The following is a 20,269-nucleotide window of genomic DNA, read 5'->3' on the forward strand; positions in this document are numbered from 1 at the left end:
ATAGCTTATGAATAAGCAATAAATTATGTCCTGCTACTTTATTATTTGGCACAGTATTGTATTGTGCCTATATATAGCTATGTATAACTTATGCATAGGTTATGCAACATGAATTAGGATATGCAAAGACTTATGCTTCAGGCTCTTAAGCATAAGCCTTATGCATGTATTAGCCTTATGATTTAGGTTATTTCGCATAAGCCGTATGGATTTTTCATTAGCCCTATGCATTAGGCTTATATATAAGCCTTATGCATGCATGTATAGACTATGTATAAACATTTATGCATTTGCATTTTGGTATGCATAAGCCTTAATCATTTGCATTAGGGTATGCATTGGGCTTCTAGAAAGATTATTCATATACTTACGCATTATACTTGTATAAGGATTATACGTGCTTTAATGCATGCATTAGGCTATGCTTTAGGCATATTTTCAAAGAGGTATTCTTATGCATGAGGATTTGAAATATAAATTGGATGCATTCTTGTAGGCATGTTCTATCAACATATCCCCAGGATAAATTGGATGCATTATACTAGTCATGTCTACATTCAGTAATGATGAGTATACTATGAGAATCATCTTAAAATCTTCTTTATTTGAAAGATAATATGGATGCATTATCCTAGCCATTTTCTCAACATGTCTGCATTTCCATTTGTAGCGCTACTCTTCATCAAGAATTAATGCTAGTTCCTTTCTATACAATATGCATGAAAGTAACACATGTCAATAGAAATAATTGTAAAGTATGACATGTGCTAGGATTTCCTAAAATGCAACCTTAGTGTAAACCTATGAATAAGGGGCTTAGTAGAAAATGTGGAAGGAAACACATAAGTTCAACATAAGGGTATTTATTTTCTTATGGACTTCAAAAAGCTTCAACATAAGGGGCTTTATTTTCTTAGTTCTAAATAGAAGGAGTACTTTATGAACTCAAATTTGTAACATAGGTGTATCTGGAGCCTATAACAATCCATAGGTATGGAGTTATTCAATTTTCCCTTGAATTCCTTAGACAAGGAGTTGTTCACTTTTCCCTTGAAGTTCAGGGTAAAAAATAAGATACCACGAAAATAGTATAAGTATAGATGGGTTAGCGAATCATTTATATATGAACCTAAAACTTTAAAAACATGACAATATCAAGGCCCCTCTAAAGGCCCTATTTTCTAGTGAAATAGCATGACAATATCAAAGGCCCCTCTAAAATAGCCCCTATTTTTTTTCCTTGTTGAATTCATGTGCAATATGGGCTTTGTACGTATTGACCTTCTCGAGAGCTATGGGATCTATAATTCCATAGAACACAAGCATAGGAAAGACTTCAAACAACATCAAGACAAGGGTGAAAAATAGAAACATGTGAAAAGCACTCAGCTCTCAGTATTCTTCTGTATAGGAGATGGAATTGGATCCCTATTCCTTATAAGAGAGATGTTAGTAAATTAAAATGGTTCTGAAAGTTCAAATTTCAAAAGATTTGTGTTTCTTTTTTTAAAAGAAAAGGAGTTCTTCATCATTCCTTTACTCTAGTAGTATCTCAAACGTTGCCTTTTGGTACATTCAGACTTTTGGTGTAGCCTTTTGGGACACCTTAGCACTCTTCTACTCATTAGCACACCAAAACAAAGGTCGATTCTTAATCTAATGATAAATTGGACACATGTCAAGCACCCATGGGAAAATGAGAATTTCCCAAGCATTATGGTATTTTCTAGAGCATAGAATTAGTATAGCTATTGCTAGGGAAAAACCATACATACAAAGGGGTTTGTAAATTCAGAAAGTAAACATGTCTCATATACGGAAAGGGTATTTTAGCATCTCAAAAATTACAAAAGGGATATATCTAAGATAATATCCATAGGTAATGCGCATGCTGTATGGGCTTCTTACTGCATATTGACACCCTCAAGAGCTGTGGTGTCTACAGTTGAGAGAGACAAAAGTGTATGATCATAGCAAATGCGCATGCTCAAGAGATGTGGTGTCTACAGGTGAGAGACACAAAAGCGTGTCATCATCATAGCTTATGGAACTCTCTCCTAAAAAGAGAGGCCTACTTTTAATTTGATACGGAAATGCATAGACTAAGGTATCTCCTAAAAAGAGAGGCCTACTTTTAGTTTGATACGGAAATGTATAGACTAAGGTATCTCCTAAAAAAAAAAAGAGGCCTACTTTTACTAAGGTATCCTAAGGATAATGCAAAAGAACTCGAGAAAGAAATCTTGAGCACGGAACTTCCGGAGCAGCAGCGAAGGCATCTTATAAAGTTCATCTCCGTCATGGCCTGCCCATCTTTTGTAATCGTGGTGGTGGGAGAATATATATAATTGAGAGCATGGCGGACGTGTGTGTCCTCTTGTGAAAGGGACGTTGAACTAGGTGGAGACTTGTATAAATTAAGCATGGGTGCGGGTGGTCTTCATTAATTTCGCAGAAAGTATCCCAGCCGTCTTCAAGCTCAGCAAGCACAATTACACTTACTGCACTCATGGCTTCTTACGACGAGGAGCTGAAATTCGAGGTGGTGGTGAAGCACCCGGTAACACGTGTGTGGAAGGCACTGGTGGAGGAGGCCCACGTGACCGTCGTGGCTGCGCTGCCGGAGCATTTCGAATGCGCGGAGGTGGTGGAAGGGGCGGCGGGTGAAGCAGGCAGCGTTTGGCTGGTGAAAGTAGCCAACAAATCAAGTAAGTACACGCTTAGAGCAGGCGGTGGGGTGTGGTTTGCGTCTAATTAAGTTAAAATGTTCATATGACTGGGACGATATTATTGTTCTGGCGCAGCTCTAGTCCAACACGGCTTCACGTGGGCTAAGGTGAAGTACGAGGAGATTGACAGCGCCGGACTTGTGGCCAAGCTGAGGCTGGTGGAAGGAGGAACGCTTGGGAAGCTGTGGCACTCGTTCACCCACACCATCAAGGTGGTGGCGGACGCCTGTCACCCCCACCACGCTGTGGTGCAACACACCCTCCAATTCCAGAGGATCGGAGAGCACCACTTCCACCATAGTTACAAAGAGGCGGCCATCCGCACCACCCGCTCCACGGAAGCCTACCTCACCGCCAACCCCAACTTCGGCGGCTGCGCTACCAACTAAAATGTTCTACCCACCATGAAGTCCTCACACCATGGATGGCATGAAGCTTATAGCGCACACGCATGGCTGTGAATATTATATACTTAAATAAAGGATTTCTGGTTTATGTGTCATCTCTATTCCTTTCGGCATGATGCCCCGCCCTCTCCCCCTACGTAATGGTTGACTTCCATATCAATCAATCAATCACTAATGGTTTCGGTGGATTGCAATAGTCATAAAATCTAGAATCTAAAGGCTTCATGATTGTTTTTTTATAGGTGGATTGCACTAGTCACACAAGTTAATTAGATTGGAGAGGAAAGAACATGCTCTAAAGTTTAGAGGATCCATGATGGTGCTACAGGCTTTGAAGAAACAATTCAGCACCACCTAATAGCTGGAGCTCCCCAAGGAGAAAAAGAAGAATAAAAACTATTAGGAAGCAATGACATGTTGACGACAACTACTTACACAGTTGCCTAAACAAGGGATGACGCACGAAACTCAAAATAAGAGTGTTTCTTATTCCCTTTTTCCTAAGGTTATATATAAAAATAAGAAGGGAAAGAAAGAAACAGACTAAAGGGTCATCCACCCCATGTGCGTGTATGTGTGTGTGTGTGTGTGTGTGTGTGTGTGTGTGTGTGAGAGAGAGAGAGAGAGAGAGAGAGAGAGAGAGAGAGAAAGAGAGAGAGAGGGAGGGCAGGCTAAAACGACCGATGAGACCAATGATGTTACAATCAAGTGGCTAGTGTAGTGGGATAAACAGAGGATAATGGAACATAAAATTAGATAGAAAGCATAAACTATGTCGAGAATAATGTCATGTCGAATACACCAAAGGACATTAAATGCATAGATATAAACTCTTGATAGGATTGCAAATATTAGGCCAGCCCTGACCGGAAAGAGGGTTGAGAGCTCTTGTATACTCCACCCAACCACACCAACTACATGGCCACTCAAGCTATCCTTAGACACCTTTTTGCTATTCTAGGCTACCGGGCCACACTTAGCCAACTGCCCCTTAACTGTTTGTGAACACTACCTTAGTGCGCTCCACCACGTGTCCTCTAGCTTGGTCATGCTGGCTACCACCACTGAGCCCCGCACATGCCTTGTCCAGACGGTTGAGCTCTCTAGGCTCCCAAAACTACTGCTGTCATGACATTACTCCCCCCTTAAGAGGAGTTTTTCTCCTCAAAAATAAGATTTGGGAACCTTTCTGAGTGTGCGTACCTTTTCCCAAAGTAGAACCTTCTTCTGGTCTATCCTTCCACTTGACTAAACACTCCTGTTGTACACAGAGTGTCAAGTTCTTTTCTCTTGGAAATCCAAGACTTTTTCTAGTTCGTGTGGTAAGGATGGGGGTTCCATAAGTTCTACTAGGGTCTCTAGACTGACGCGATTATCGTCATCTCCCAATTTTTTTCTTCAGTCTATGGACGTGAAAAACTAGATGAACTTTAGAGCTTTTTGGCAAAGCTAACTTATAAGTAACACTAGGTACTTTTTGAAGCATTGTGACACTACAAGGAAAAGCGAATGTAGGCGTGTTATAGATGCATTTTGACAACGTGGTTTAAAATGTTATGGGCGCATTTATCATCGCATCTAAAATCGTGTCTACCGAAGTGCGTCTATAAGTGCCTCTATAAGCATGTCTATAGACGCGCTTATAGACACGGGTATAGATGCGCTTATAGAATCCATTATAGATGCATATATAGACGCCCTCTGGAATTTATAAAAATTTCTAGACAGCTCCCTGTGCAGATGTACAGCTGTATTTTCTCCACATGTAGTTGTATTTTCTGCGCCCGACTTGTGGCCAAGCTGAGGCTGGTGGAAGGAGGAACGCTTGGGAAGCTATGGCACTCATTCACTCACACCATAAAGGTGGCGGCGGACGCTTGACACCCCCACCATGCTGTGGTGCAACACACCCTCCAATTCCAGAGGATCGGAGAGCACCACTTTCACCATAGTTAAAAAGAGGCGGCCATCCCCACCACCCGCTCCACGGAAGCCTACCTTACCGCCAACCCCAACTTCAGCAGCGCGGCTGCGCTACCAAGTAAAATGTTCTACCCACCATGAAGTCCTCACACCATGGATGGCATGATGCTTATAGCGCACACGCATGGCTGTGAATATTATATACTTAAATAAAGGATTTCTGGTTTATGTATCATCTCTATTCCTTTTGGCATGATGCCCCGCTCTCTCCCCATACATAATGGTTGACTTCCATATCAATCAACCAATCACTAATGGTTTCGGTGGATTGCAATAGTCATAAAATCTAGAATTTAAAGGCTTCATGATTGTTGTTTTATAGGTGGATTGCACTAGTCCAGTTATTTAGATTGTAAAGGAAAGAACATGCTCTAAAGTTTAGAGGATCCATGATGGTGCTACAGGCTTTGAAACAATTAAGCACCACCTAGCTGGAGCTCCTCAAGGAGAAAAGAATAAAAACTATTAGCAAGAAGCAATGACATGTTGACACCATCATAGTGACAACTACTCACACAGTTACCTAAACAAGGGATGACGCATGAATCTCAAAAGAGGACTATTTCTTAATTCCCTTTTTCCTAAGGTTATATATAAAAATAAGAAGGGAAAGAAAGAAATAGACTAAAGGGTCATCCACCCCATGTGCATGTGTGTGTGGGGGGGTGTATGTGTGTGTGTGTGTGTGTGCGTGCGCGTGTGTGTGTGTGTGAGAGAGAGAGAGAGGGGGGGTACAGGCGAACGATAAGACCAATGATGTTACAATCAATGTGACTAATGTAGTGGGATATCTAGAGAAGATCCCCTATAACCTAAACAGAGGATAATGGAACATAAAATTAGATAGAAACCATAAAGTATGTCTTGAATAATGTCATGTCGAATACACCAAAGGACATTAAATGCATAGCATATAAACTCTTAATAGGATTCCAAATATTAAGTCGGCCCCGACTGCTAGAGGCTTGAGAGCTCGTGTATAGTCCACCCAACCGCCCCAAACTACAAGGCCACTCAAGCTATACTTAGACACTTTTTTGCTATTCTAGGCTACAAGGCCACACTTAGCCAACGGCAATTATCAATGGCAACGTGGTTTTGGATAATGTTGGGCAAGAGATGAAGAGCCGCATTCGTGAGCTTTGCCACATTGTCTTTGCAAATGACTTTATGACTTTATGGCCAAAGTTGGATAAAGACAAGAAAGATAGAGTCATAAATCAAATCAAGGAAGTGATGTCGTTCCCATAAGGTGGATAAAGGACCACATGGTGGATGTCATGAAACATTGGCGGGGAGATGTGACTAGGAGAGTGAAGGCAGGGGGTGAGAAGACTTGGTACATGAGAACCTAGGATTGGAATGAGGAGAAGCAAAAGCATGCTCGAAATCCCCAACGCTACAAGCAATAAGAGGATGCGGCCAAAGCCCGAATGGAGAGCGTAGGAAGGTCTCACCTTGGAAGCGGCGGTTGGGATGCATTCCATGTCTACTTTGTAAGTTTCAACATTTATCTTGTATGTGTCATTTGATGTTATGTCTACTTTGTAAGTATCAATGCTTATCTTGTTGTGTTGGTACTTTTAGAATCAAGTGGTTGGTTGGCCGGCCACGGGAGAAGAGGAGGACATTGCTCGCCGCCGCCATAACACATCCTTTCTTTTGGAGAAGCTTGAGTGAGAAGGCGCCAACCTCAATTGGGGGTGCATTGTAGATATGGTAAGTGCGGCAAGCCTTAACCTTATGATCTGTATACTTTCTTTGCCTTGTCATGTTAGATCATTGTTTTGGTATACCAAAAAAAGCGTCTTGTATGGTTTTAGCAGGGACCAATGCCTGATCCTAAGTGATAGCTCCGCATGGAGTGGCCTTGACCATGTCTTTCCCCTTATACATACACATTTTGGTTAGCTCACATCTTTGTTTGAGCTTGTATGCAAATTTTGGCTTATCTCGTCAGAGCTTGATATGTAAATTTCACATCTTGCAATATAATTTGGCCATTGTTTGCACTTGTGTGAATTGTGTACCTACTTTGTAATGTTGAAAACGTTATGGCACTCTCTCTAACTTTTTCAACAAATTCACGCCATTCTTCACATCAGAGTATAGTTGCCTTTGGTACTCTATAAATTTGGCATAATGGTGCATCCAGTATACAAGACTGCAGCTGGATGCACCATTATGCCAAAAAATTTTTGCCTTTGGTACTCTATAAATTTGGCATAATGGTGCATCCGGTTACAAGACTGTAGCTGGATGCACCATTATGCCAAAAAAAATTTAATACCTTCACGCGTCGAAATAAGCGTCGAAAGTTTCCCGCATCCATCGAAAACAGAGTCTAAATGATAGTCAAAATAGCAGTCAAAATAACCGTTGAAATAGTAGTCGGAATGTTAGTCAAAATAATCGTTGAAAAGGACGTAATGCATGGTAAAATTATTTTTTTCGACTCTTGTTTCGACGCTTATTTCGGCGTCTATTTCGACGTTTCTATTTGGACGCTTTTTTCGACGGGTATTTCAACGTTTAGGGGATTTTCAGGTTAGTTCTAAAGCATCGAAAAAAGCGTGGATAATGGCCCCACCTCTTGTAGTTAGCGAAGGCAAGCCTGAGCATAAACTTTGTGTAGATCACTTCAACATGTGAGTTGTACTCATGTATCATTCATAGCAATAATGGATTACCATAAGAAATGGTCCTCTTCTCTTAACATTTCTTCCTACGCATGAACATGTAAGAGAGAAGAGGAAGAGAACCATCAATTTTTACAAATAAGTCTATCAATGTGCGTTTCATATTAGCTACTTAGCTAGTGTTTTTTTATTATCTAGACTTTCTAATTTGTTATAATTTCCCTATATTATAATTTTGCGTCGAATTTCTTTTTCTCCTCATGTAATAGAATTTCACGAAATCACAATAAATAATATTTTAGAGAATTTCTTGTTTAACATTTCCTTTGTACCATTTGTTGTATGTAGGTTTAACATTATTTTTAAAGGTGTAATTAAAGAGGTAAGCCTATTTATTTTATTATTTGGCATGTTTTCATACCTTTTGGAGGATTTTTTATTTCCTGTAATCTTTGGAAGAGACCTAGGGATCTTTATGCATAGAACTCTTTATGCACATGCGAGCTCTTTATGTGTAGAGCTTATTGTGCATCATTAAGATCTCTTGATTAGAGTCTTTGATGCAAAATTAAGACCTATGTTCTTAGCACAGATTTCCTTATCTACATGTTATGAAATAATATTGATAGGAGAAAGCTACAATATTTTTTTTTTTTAAAGGTAGGAGGGATATCTCCTCATCACCAACAATGAGGTGGATGTGGGATAACCTAGACAATAAACCAATGAGGTGCGCATCAACATTACAAACAATTATATCAATATGTTGCGTATTAGTTGTTAAGCTAGTTTATTTTTATTATATGGACTTTCTAATTTGTTCTTATTTCCTTGTAATATAATTTCACATGGAATATCTAATTTTTTCTCATTCTCATGTATAGAATTTCACAGAAGCACCAATAAATAATATTTTAGAGAATTTCTTGCTATCCATTTCCTTTGTACCATTTGTTGTATGTAGGATTAACATTAAATTTCTTTATGTGCACTTAAAAAGGTACGTCTATTATTTTGCATGTTATCGTACCCTCGGGAAGATTTTTTATTTCTTGTTATCTTTGGAAGAGAGCTAGAGATCTTTATGCATAGAACTCTTTATGCACATGAGAGCTCTTTATGTGTATAACCTGTTATACATCATTAAGAGCTCTACAATTAGAGACCTTTATGCATAATGAAGAGCACTTTTCTTAATATAGATTTCCTTATCTAAATTTTATAAATCATTTTGACAAGAGAAAGGCACAAGAAATAAAAAATAATGTTGGTAGGAGGGATATGCCCTCATCAACAACAATGAGGTGGGTGTGGGGTAATCTAGAAAATCTACCAATGTGTGTTCTACATCTAGGTGGTAAGCTAGTACACTTTAGTTATACGGATTTTTTACTCCCATATGTAATAAAAATTCACAACTCCACCAAAAAAACATCGTCTATGAGAATTTCTTGTTAACCATTTGTTGTATGTAGGTTTGACATTTGCTATTGAAGTATGCCTATTTAATTTATTTTTTGGCATGTTATTTGTACCCTTGGGAAGACTTTGTATTTCTTGTTTGATAACAACAATTTTGGCATGTTATTTATACGCTTGGGATTTTTTTTTCTTGTTTTCTATGCATGAGATTTATTTATACATAGAGCTAATTATGGACGAGATATCTATATGTGTATATTTATTATGCATAATTAAGGGCTCTATTCATAGAGTGTTTTATACATAATGGAAAGCTACTTGTTTAACATAGATTTATTTTTCTACATGTTATAAACCCATCTTCATGAGAGCAAGTGACAAGAAATAAAAAATTATCTCCTACTTTATTAATTGGAACATTATTCCACTCTGGATGATTTGGGAATTTCTTATTTGGTTGTATTGTGCCTATGCATAGCTTATGCATTAGGATTATATATAGCTTATGAATAAGCAATAAATTATGTCCTGCTACTTTATTATTTGGCACAGTATTGTATTGTGCCTATATATAGCTATGTATAACTTATGCATAGGTTATGCAACATGAATTAGGATATGCAAAGACTTATGCTTCAGGCTCTTAAGCATAAGCCTTATGCATGTATTAGCCTTATGATTTAGGTTATTTCGCATAAGCCGTATGGATTTTTCATTAGCCCTATGCATTAGGCTTATATATAAGCCTTATGCATGCATGTATAGACTATGTATAAACATTTATGCATTTGCATTTTGGTATGCATAAGCCTTAATCATTTGCATTAGGGTATGCATTGGGCTTCTAGAAAGATTATTCATATACTTACGCATTATACTTGTATAAGGATTATACGTGCTTTAATGCATGCATTAGGCTATGCTTTAGGCATATTTTCAAAGAGGTATTCTTATGCATGAGGATTTGAAATATAAATTGGATGCATTCTTGTAGGCATGTTCTATCAACATATCCCCAGGATAAATTGGATGCATTATACTAGTCATGTCTACATTCAGTAATGATGAGTATACTATGAGAATCATCTTAAAATCTTCTTTATTTGAAAGATAATATGGATGCATTATCCTAGCCATTTTCTCAACATGTCTGCATTTCCATTTGTAGCGCTACTCTTCATCAAGAATTAATGCTAGTTCCTTTCTATACAATATGCATGAAAGTAACACATGTCAATAGAAATAATTGTAAAGTATGACATGTGCTAGGATTTCCTAAAATGCAACCTTAGTGTAAACCTATGAATAAGGGGCTTAGTAGAAAATGTGGAAGGAAACACATAAGTTCAACATAAGGGTATTTATTTTCTTATGGACTTCAAAAAGCTTCAACATAAGGGGCTTTATTTTCTTAGTTCTAAATAGAAGGAGTACTTTATGAACTCAAATTTGTAACATAGGTGTATCTGGAGCCTATAACAATCCATAGGTATGGAGTTATTCAATTTTCCCTTGAATTCCTTAGACAAGGAGTTGTTCACTTTTCCCTTGAAGTTCAGGGTAAAAAATAAGATACCACGAAAATAGTATAAGTATAGATGGGTTAGCGAATCATTTATATATGAACCTAAAACTTTAAAAACATGACAATATCAAGGCCCCTCTAAAGGCCCTATTTTCTAGTGAAATAGCATGACAATATCAAAGGCCCCTCTAAAATAGCCCCTATTTTTTTTCCTTGTTGAATTCATGTGCAATATGGGCTTTGTACGTATTGACCTTCTCGAGAGCTATGGGATCTATAATTCCATAGAACACAAGCATAGGAAAGACTTCAAACAACATCAAGACAAGGGTGAAAAATAGAAACATGTGAAAAGCACTCAGCTCTCAGTATTCTTCTGTATAGGAGATGGAATTGGATCCCTATTCCTTATAAGAGAGATGTTAGTAAATTAAAATGGTTCTGAAAGTTCAAATTTCAAAAGATTTGTGTTTCTTTTTTTAAAAGAAAAGGAGTTCTTCATCATTCCTTTACTCTAGTAGTATCTCAAACGTTGCCTTTTGGTACATTCAGACTTTTGGTGTAGCCTTTTGGGACACCTTAGCACTCTTCTACTCATTAGCACACCAAAACAAAGGTCGATTCTTAATCTAATGATAAATTGGACACATGTCAAGCACCCATGGGAAAATGAGAATTTCCCAAGCATTATGGTATTTTCTAGAGCATAGAATTAGTATAGCTATTGCTAGGGAAAAACCATACATACAAAGGGGTTTGTAAATTCAGAAAGTAAACATGTCTCATATACGGAAAGGGTATTTTAGCATCTCAAAAATTACAAAAGGGATATATCTAAGATAATATCCATAGGTAATGCGCATGCTGTATGGGCTTCTTACTGCATATTGACACCCTCAAGAGCTGTGGTGTCTACAGTTGAGAGAGACAAAAGTGTATGATCATAGCAAATGCGCATGCTCAAGAGATGTGGTGTCTACAGGTGAGAGACACAAAAGCGTGTCATCATCATAGCTTATGGAACTCTCTCCTAAAAAGAGAGGCCTACTTTTAATTTGATACGGAAATGCATAGACTAAGGTATCTCCTAAAAAGAGAGGCCTACTTTTAGTTTGATACGGAAATGTATAGACTAAGGTATCTCCTAAAAAAAAAAAGAGGCCTACTTTTACTAAGGTATCCTAAGGATAATGCAAAAGAACTCGAGAAAGAAATCTTGAGCACGGAACTTCCGGAGCAGCAGCGAAGGCATCTTATAAAGTTCATCTCCGTCATGGCCTGCCCATCTTTTGTAATCGTGGTGGTGGGAGAATATATATAATTGAGAGCATGGCGGACGTGTGTGTCCTCTTGTGAAAGGGACGTTGAACTAGGTGGAGACTTGTATAAATTAAGCATGGGTGCGGGTGGTCTTCATTAATTTCGCAGAAAGTATCCCAGCCGTCTTCAAGCTCAGCAAGCACAATTACACTTACTGCACTCATGGCTTCTTACGACGAGGAGCTGAAATTCGAGGTGGTGGTGAAGCACCCGGTAACACGTGTGTGGAAGGCACTGGTGGAGGAGGCCCACGTGACCGTCGTGGCTGCGCTGCCGGAGCATTTCGAATGCGCGGAGGTGGTGGAAGGGGCGGCGGGTGAAGCAGGCAGCGTTTGGCTGGTGAAAGTAGCCAACAAATCAAGTAAGTACACGCTTAGAGCAGGCGGTGGGGTGTGGTTTGCGTCTAATTAAGTTAAAATGTTCATATGACTGGGACGATATTATTGTTCTGGCGCAGCTCTAGTCCAACACGGCTTCACGTGGGCTAAGGTGAAGTACGAGGAGATTGACAGCGCCGGACTTGTGGCCAAGCTGAGGCTGGTGGAAGGAGGAACGCTTGGGAAGCTGTGGCACTCGTTCACCCACACCATCAAGGTGGTGGCGGACGCCTGTCACCCCCACCACGCTGTGGTGCAACACACCCTCCAATTCCAGAGGATCGGAGAGCACCACTTCCACCATAGTTACAAAGAGGCGGCCATCCGCACCACCCGCTCCACGGAAGCCTACCTCACCGCCAACCCCAACTTCGGCGGCTGCGCTACCAACTAAAATGTTCTACCCACCATGAAGTCCTCACACCATGGATGGCATGAAGCTTATAGCGCACACGCATGGCTGTGAATATTATATACTTAAATAAAGGATTTCTGGTTTATGTGTCATCTCTATTCCTTTCGGCATGATGCCCCGCCCTCTCCCCCTACCTAATGGTTGACTTCCATATCAATCAATCAATCACTAATGGTTTCGGTGGATTGCAATAGTCATAAAATCTAGAATCTAAAGGCTTCATGATTGTTTTTTTATAGGTGGATTGCACTAGTCACACAAGTTAATTAGATTGGAGAGGAAAGAACATGCTCTAAAGTTTAGAGGATCCATGATGGTGCTACAGGCTTTGAAGAAACAATTCAGCACCACCTAATAACTGGAGCTCCCCAAGGAGAAAAAGAAGAATAAAAACTATTAGGAAGCAATGACATGTTGACGACAACTACTTACACAGTTGCCTAAACAAGGGATGACGCACGAAACTCAAAATAAGAGTGTTTCTTATTCCCTTTTTCCTAAGGTTATATATAAAAATAAGAAGGGAAAGAAAGAAACAGACTAAAGGGTCATCCACCCCATGTGCGTGTATGTGTGTGTGTGTGTGTGTGTGTGTGTGTGTGTGTGTGTGAGAGAGAGAGAGAGAGAGAGAGAGAGAGAGAGAAAGAGAGAGAGAGGGAGGGCAGGCTAAAACGACCGATGAGACCAATGATGTTACAATCAAGTGGCTAGTGTAGTGGGATAAACAGAGGATAATGGAACATAAAATTAGATAGAAAGCATAAACTATGTCGAGAATAATGTCATGTCGAATTAACCAAAGGACATTAAATGCATAGATATAAACTCTTGATAGGATTGCAAATATTAGGCCAGCCCTGACCGGAAAGAGGGTTGAGAGCTCTTGTATACTCCACCCAACCACACCAACTACATGGCCACTCAAGCTATCCTTAGACACCTTTTTGCTATTCTAGGCTACCGGGCCACACTTAGCCAACTGCCCCTTAACTGTTTGTGAACACTACCTTAGTGCGCTCCACCACGTGTCCTCTAGCTTGGTCATGCTGGCTACCACCACTGAGCCCCGCACATGCCTTGTCCAGACGGTTGAGCTCTCTAGGCTCCCAAAACTACTGCTGTCATGACATTACTCCCCCCTTAAGAGGAGTTTTTCTCCTCAAAAACAAGATTTGGGAACCTTTCTGAGTGTGCGTACCTTTTCCCAAAGTAGAACCTTCTTCTGGTCTATCCTTCCACTTGACTAAACACTCCTGTTGTACACAGAGTGTCAAGTTCTTTTCTCTTGGAAATCCAAGACTTTTTCTAGTTCGTGTGGTAAGGATGGGGGTTCCATAAGTTCTACTAGGGTCTCTAGACTGACGCGATTATCGTCATCTCCCAATTTTTTTCTTCAGTCTATGGACGTGAAAAACTAGATGAACTTTAGAGCTTTTTGGCAAAGCTAACTTATAAGTAACACTAGGTACTTTTTGAAGCATTGTGACACTACAAGGAAAAGCGAATGTAGGCGTGTTATAGATGCATTTTGACAACGTGGTTTAAAATGTTATGGGCGCATTTATCATCGCATCTAAAATCGTGTCTACCGAAGTGCGTCTATAAGTGCCTCTATAAGCATGTCTATAGACGCGCTTATAGACACGGGTATAGATGCGCTTATAGAATCCATTATAGACGCATATATAGACGCCCTCTGGAATTTATAAAAATTTCTAGACAGCTCCCTGTGCAGATGTACAGCTGTATTTTCTCCACATGTAGTTGTATTTTCTGCGCCCGACTTGTGGCCAAGCTGAGGCTGGTGGAAGGAGGAACGCTTGGGAAGCTATGGCACTCATTCACTCACACCATAAAGGTGGCGGCGGACGCTTGACACCCCCACCATGCTGTGGTGCAACACACCCTCCAATTCCAGAGGATCGGAGAGCACCACTTTCACCATAGTTAAAAAGAGGCGGCCATCCCCACCACCCGCTCCACGGAAGCCTACCTTACCGCCAACCCCAACTTCAGCAGCGCGGCTGCGCTACCAAGTAAAATGTTCTACCCACCATGAAGTCCTCACACCATGGATGGCATGATGCTTATAGCGCACACGCATGGCTGTGAATATTATATACTTAAATAAAGGATTTCTGGTTTATGTATCATCTCTATTCCTTTTGGCATGATGCCCCGCTCTCTCCCCATACATAATGGTTGACTTCCATATCAATCAACCAATCACTAATGGTTTCGGTGGATTGCAATAGTCATAAAATCTAGAATTTAAAGGCTTCATGATTGTTGTTTTATAGGTGGATTGCACTAGTCCAGTTATTTAGATTGTAAAGGAAAGAACATGCTCTAAAGTTTAGAGGATCCATGATGGTGCTACAGGCTTTGAAACAATTAAGCACCACCTAGCTGGAGCTCCTCAAGGAGAAAAGAATAAAAACTATTAGCAAGAAGCAATGACATGTTGACACCATCATAGTGACAACTACTCACACAGTTACCTAAACAAGGGATGACGCACGAATCTCAAAAGAGGACTATTTCTTAATTCCCTTTTTCCTAAGGTTATATATAAAAATAAGAAGGGAAAGAAAGAAATAGACTAAAGGGTCATCCACCCCATGTGCGTGTGTGTGTGGGGGGGTGTATGTGTGTGTGTGTGTGTGTGTGCGTGCGCGTGTGTGTGTGTGTGAGAGAGAGAGAGAGGGGGGGTACAGGCGAACGATAAGACCAATGATGTTACAATCAATGTGACTAATGTAGTGGGATATCTAGAGAAGATCCCCTATAACCTAAACAGAGGATAATGGAACATAAAATTAGATAGAAACCATAAAGTATGTCTTGAATAATGTCATGTCGAATACACCAAAGGACATTAAATGCATAGCATATAAACTCTTAATAGGATTCCAAATATTAAGTCGGCCCCGACTGCTAGAGGCTTGAGAGCTCGTGTATAGTCCACCCAACCGCCCCAAACTACAAGGCCACTCAAGCTATACTTAGACACTTTTTTGCTATTCTAGGCTACAAGGCCACACTTAGCCAACGGCAATTATCAATGGCAACGTGGTTTTGGATAATGTTGGGCAAGAGATGAAGAGCCGCATTCGTGAGCTTTGCCACATTGTCTTTGCAAATGACTTTATGACTTTATGGCCAAAGTTGGATAAAGACAAGAAAGATAGAGTCATAAATCAAATCAAGGAAGTGATGTCGTTCCCATAAGGTGGATAAAGGACCACATGGTGGATGTCATGAAACATTGGCGGGGAGATGTGACTAGGAGAGTGAAGGCAGGGGGTGAGAAGACTTGGTACATGAGAACCTAGGATTGGAATGAGGAGAAGCAAAAGCATGCTCGAAATCCCCAACGCTACAAGCAATAAGAGGATGCGGCCAAAGCCCGAATGGAGAGCGTAGGAAGGTCTCACCTTGGAAGCGGCGGTTGGGATGCATTCCATGTCTACTTTGTAAGTTTCAACATTTATCTTGTATGTGTCATTTGATGTTATGTCTACTTTGTAAGTATCAATGCTTATCTTGTTGTGTTGGTACTTTTAGAATCAAGTGGTTGGTTGGCCGGCCACGGGAGAAGAGGAGGACATTGCTCGCCGCCGCCATAACACATCCTTTCTTTTGGAGAAGCTTGAGTGAGAAGGCGCCAACCTCAATTGGGGGTGCATTGTAGATATGGTAAGTGCGGCAAGCCTTAACCTTATGATCTGTATACTTTCTTTGCCTTGTCATGTTAGATCATTGTTTTGGTATACCAAAAAAAGCGTCTTGTATGGTTTTAGCAGGGACCAATGCCTGATCCTAAGTGATAGCTCCGCATGGAGTGGCCTTGACCATGTCTTTCCCCTTATACATACACATTTTGGTTAGCTCACATCTTTGTTTGAGCTTGTATGCAAATTTTGGCTTATCTCGTCAGAGCTTGATATGTAAATTTCACATCTTGCAATATAATTTGGCCATTGTTTGCACTTGTGTGAATTGTGTACCTACTTTGTAATGTTGAAAACGTTATGGCACTCTCTCTAACTTTTTCAACAAATTCACGCCATTCTTCACATCAGAGTATAGTTGCCTTTGGTACTCTATAAATTTGGCATAATGGTGCATCCAGTATACAAGACTGCAGCTGGATGCACCATTATGCCAAAATTTTTTTGCCTTTGGTACTCTATAAATTTGGCATAATGGTGCATCCGGTTACAAGACTGTAGCTGGATGCACCATTATGCCAAAAAAAATTTAATACCTTCACGCGTCGAAATAAGCGTCGAAAGTTTCCCGCATCCATCGAAAACAGAGTCTAAATGATAGTCAAAATAGCAGTCAAAATAACCGTTGAAATAGTAGTCGAAATGTTAGTCAAAATAATCGTTGAAAAGGACGTAATGCATGGTAAAATTATTTTTTTCGACTCTTGTTTCGACGCTTATTTCGGCGTCTATTTCGACGTTTCTATTTGGACGCTTTTCTCGACGGGTATTTCAACGTTTAGGGGATTTTCAGGTTAGTTCTAAAGCATCGAAAAAAGCGTGGATAATGGCCCCACCTCTTGTAGTTAGCGAAGGCAAGCCTGAGCATAAACTTTGTGTAGATCACTTCAACATGTGAGTTGTACTCATGTATCATTCATAGCAATAATGGATTACCATAAGAAATGGTCCTCTTCTCTTAACATTTCTTCCTACGCATGAACATGTAAGAGAGAAGAGGAAGAGAACCATCAATTTTTACAAATAAGTCTATCAATGTGCGTTTCATATTAGCTACTTAGCTAGTGTTTTTTTATTATCTAGACTTTCTAATTTGTTATAATTTCCCTATATTATAATTTTGCGTCGAATTTCTTTTTCTCCTCATGTAATAGAATTTCACGAAATCACAATAAATAATATTTTAGAGAATTTCTTGTTTAACATTTCCTTTGTACCATTTGTTGTATGTAGGTTTAACATTATTTTTAAAGGTGTAATTAAAGAGGTAAGCCTATTTATTTTATTATTTGGCATGTTTTCATACCTTTTGGAGGATTTTTTATTTCCTGTAATCTTTGGAAGAGACCTAGGGATCTTTATGCATAGAACTCTTTATGCACATGCGAGCTCTTTATGTGTAGAGCTTATTGTGCATCATTAAGATCTCTTGATTAGAGTCTTTGATGCAAAATTAAGACCTATGTTCTTAGCACAGATTTCCTTATCTACATGTTATGAAATAATATTGATAGGAGAAAGCTACAATATTTTTTTTTTTAAAAGGTAGGAGGGATATCTCCTCATCACCAACAATGAGGTGGATGTGGGATAACCTAGACAATAAACCAATGAGGTGCGCATCAACATTTAAGACAGAAGAGGAAGAGAACAATCAATTTCTACAAACAATTATATCAATATGTTGCGTATTAGTTGTTAAGCTAGTTTATTTTTATTATATGGACTTTCTAATTTGTTCTTATTTCCTTGTAATATAATTTCACATGGAATATCTAATTTTTTCTCATTCTCATGTATAGAATTTCACAGAAGCACCAATAAATAATATTTTAGAGAATTTCTTGCTATCCATTTCCTTTGTACCATTTGTTGTATGTAGGATTAACATTAAATTTCTTTATGTGCACTTAAAAAGGTACGTCTATTATTTTGCATGTTATCGTACCCTCGGGAAGATTTTTTATTTCTTGTTATCTTTGGAAGAGAGCTAGAGATCTTTATGCATAGAACTCTTTATGCACATGAGAGCTCTTTATGTGTATAACCTGTTATACATCATTAAGAGCTCTACAATTAGAGACCTTTATGCATAATGAAGAGCACTTTTCTTAATATAGATTTCCTTATCTAAATTTTATAAATCATTTTGACAAGAGAAAGGCACAAGAAATAAAAAATAATGTTGGTAGGAGGGATATGCCCTCATCAACAACAATGAGGTGGGTGTGGGGTAATCTAGAAAATCTACCAATGTGTGTTCTACATCTAGGTGGTAAGCTAGTACACTTTAGTTATACGGATTTTTTACTCCCATATGTAATAAAAATTCACAACTCCACCAAAAAAACATCGTCTATGAGAATTTCTTGTTAACCATTTGTTGTATGTAGGTTTGACATTTGCTATTGAAGTATGCCTATTTAATTTATTTTTTGGCATGTTATTTGTACCCTTGGGAAGACTTTGTATTTCTTGTTTGATAACAACAATTTTGGCATGTTATTTATACGCTTGGGATTTTTTTTTCTTGTTTTCTATGCATGAGATTTATTTATACATAGAGCTAATTATGGACGAGATATCTATATGTGTATATTTATTATGCATAATTAAGGGCTCTATTCATAGAGTGTTTTATACATAATGGAAAGCTACTTGTTTAACATAGATTTATTTTTCTACATGTTATAAACCCATCTTCATGAGAGCAAGTGACAAGAAATAAAAAATTATCTCCTACTTTATTAATTGGAACATTATTCCACTCTGGATGATTTGGGAATTTCTTATTTGGTTGTATTGTGCCTATGCATAGCTTATGCATTAGGATTATATATAGCTTATGAATAAGCAATAAATTATGTCCTGCTACTTTATTATTTGGCACAGTATTGTATTGTGCCTATATATAGCTATGTATAACTTATGCATAGGTTATGCAACATGAATTAGGATATGCAAAGACTTATGCTTCAGGCTCTTAAGCATAAGCCTTATGCATGTATTAGCCTTATGATTTAGGTTATTTCGCATAAGCCGTATGGATTTTTCATTAGCCCTATGCATTAGGCTTATATATAAGCCTTATGCATGCATGTATAGACTATGTATAAACATTTATGCATTTGCATTTTGGTATGCATAAGCCTTAATCATTTGCATTAGGGTATGCATTGGGCTTCTAGAAAGATTATTCATATACTTACGCATTATACTTGTATAAGGATTATACGTGCTTTAATGCATGCATTAGGCTATGCTTTAGGCATATTTTCAAAGAGGTATTCTTATGCATGAGGATTTGAAATATAAATTGGATGCATTCTTGTAGGCATGTTCTATCAACATATCCCCAGGATAAATTGGATGCATTATACTAGTCATGTCTACATTCAGTAATGATGAGTATACTATGAGAATCATCTTAAAATCTTCTTTATTTGAAAGATAATATGGATGCATTATCCTAGCCATTTTCTCAACATGTCTGCATTTCCATTTGTAGCGCTACTCTTCATCAAGAATTAATGCTAGTTCCTTTCTATACAATATGCATGAAAGTAACACATGTCAATAGAAATAATTGTAAAGTATGACATGTGCTAGGATTTCCTAAAATGCAACCTTAGTGTAAACCTATGAATAAGGGGCTTAGTAGAAAATGTGGAAGGAAACACATAAGTTCAACATAAGGGTATTTATTTTCTTATGGACT

General features: G+C 38.8%; 2 protein-coding genes across 2 annotated transcripts; both read left to right on the forward strand.

The window, feature by feature from the left end:
- The first annotated feature begins 2,434 nt into the window (after positions 1 to 2,434).
- LOC147608800 (major strawberry allergen Fra a 1.06-like) lies at positions 2,435 to 3,231 on the forward strand. The gene is made up of 2 exons (XM_086788209.1): positions 2,435 to 2,708; positions 2,805 to 3,231. Exons 1-2 carry the CDS (start codon positions 2,510 to 2,512, stop codon positions 3,116 to 3,118), a joined length of 513 nt encoding a protein of 170 aa, XP_086644335.1. The 5' UTR covers positions 2,435 to 2,509; the 3' UTR covers positions 3,119 to 3,231.
- An 8,881-nt stretch (positions 3,232 to 12,112) lies between these two features.
- LOC147608801 (major strawberry allergen Fra a 1.06-like) lies at positions 12,113 to 12,909 on the forward strand. Its single transcript, XM_086788207.1, has 2 exons — positions 12,113 to 12,386; positions 12,483 to 12,909. Exons 1-2 carry the CDS (start codon positions 12,188 to 12,190, stop codon positions 12,794 to 12,796), a joined length of 513 nt encoding a protein of 170 aa, XP_086644333.1. The 5' UTR covers positions 12,113 to 12,187; the 3' UTR covers positions 12,797 to 12,909.
- Positions 12,910 to 20,269: the final 7,360 nt, after the last annotated feature.

This window comes from Cibotium barometz, chromosome 52 (assembly GCF_041138505.1).
Source record: "Cibotium barometz isolate CiBa-2024 chromosome 52, ASM4113850v1, whole genome shotgun sequence".
Lineage (NCBI taxonomy): Eukaryota > Viridiplantae > Streptophyta > Polypodiopsida > Cyatheales > Cibotiaceae > Cibotium > Cibotium barometz.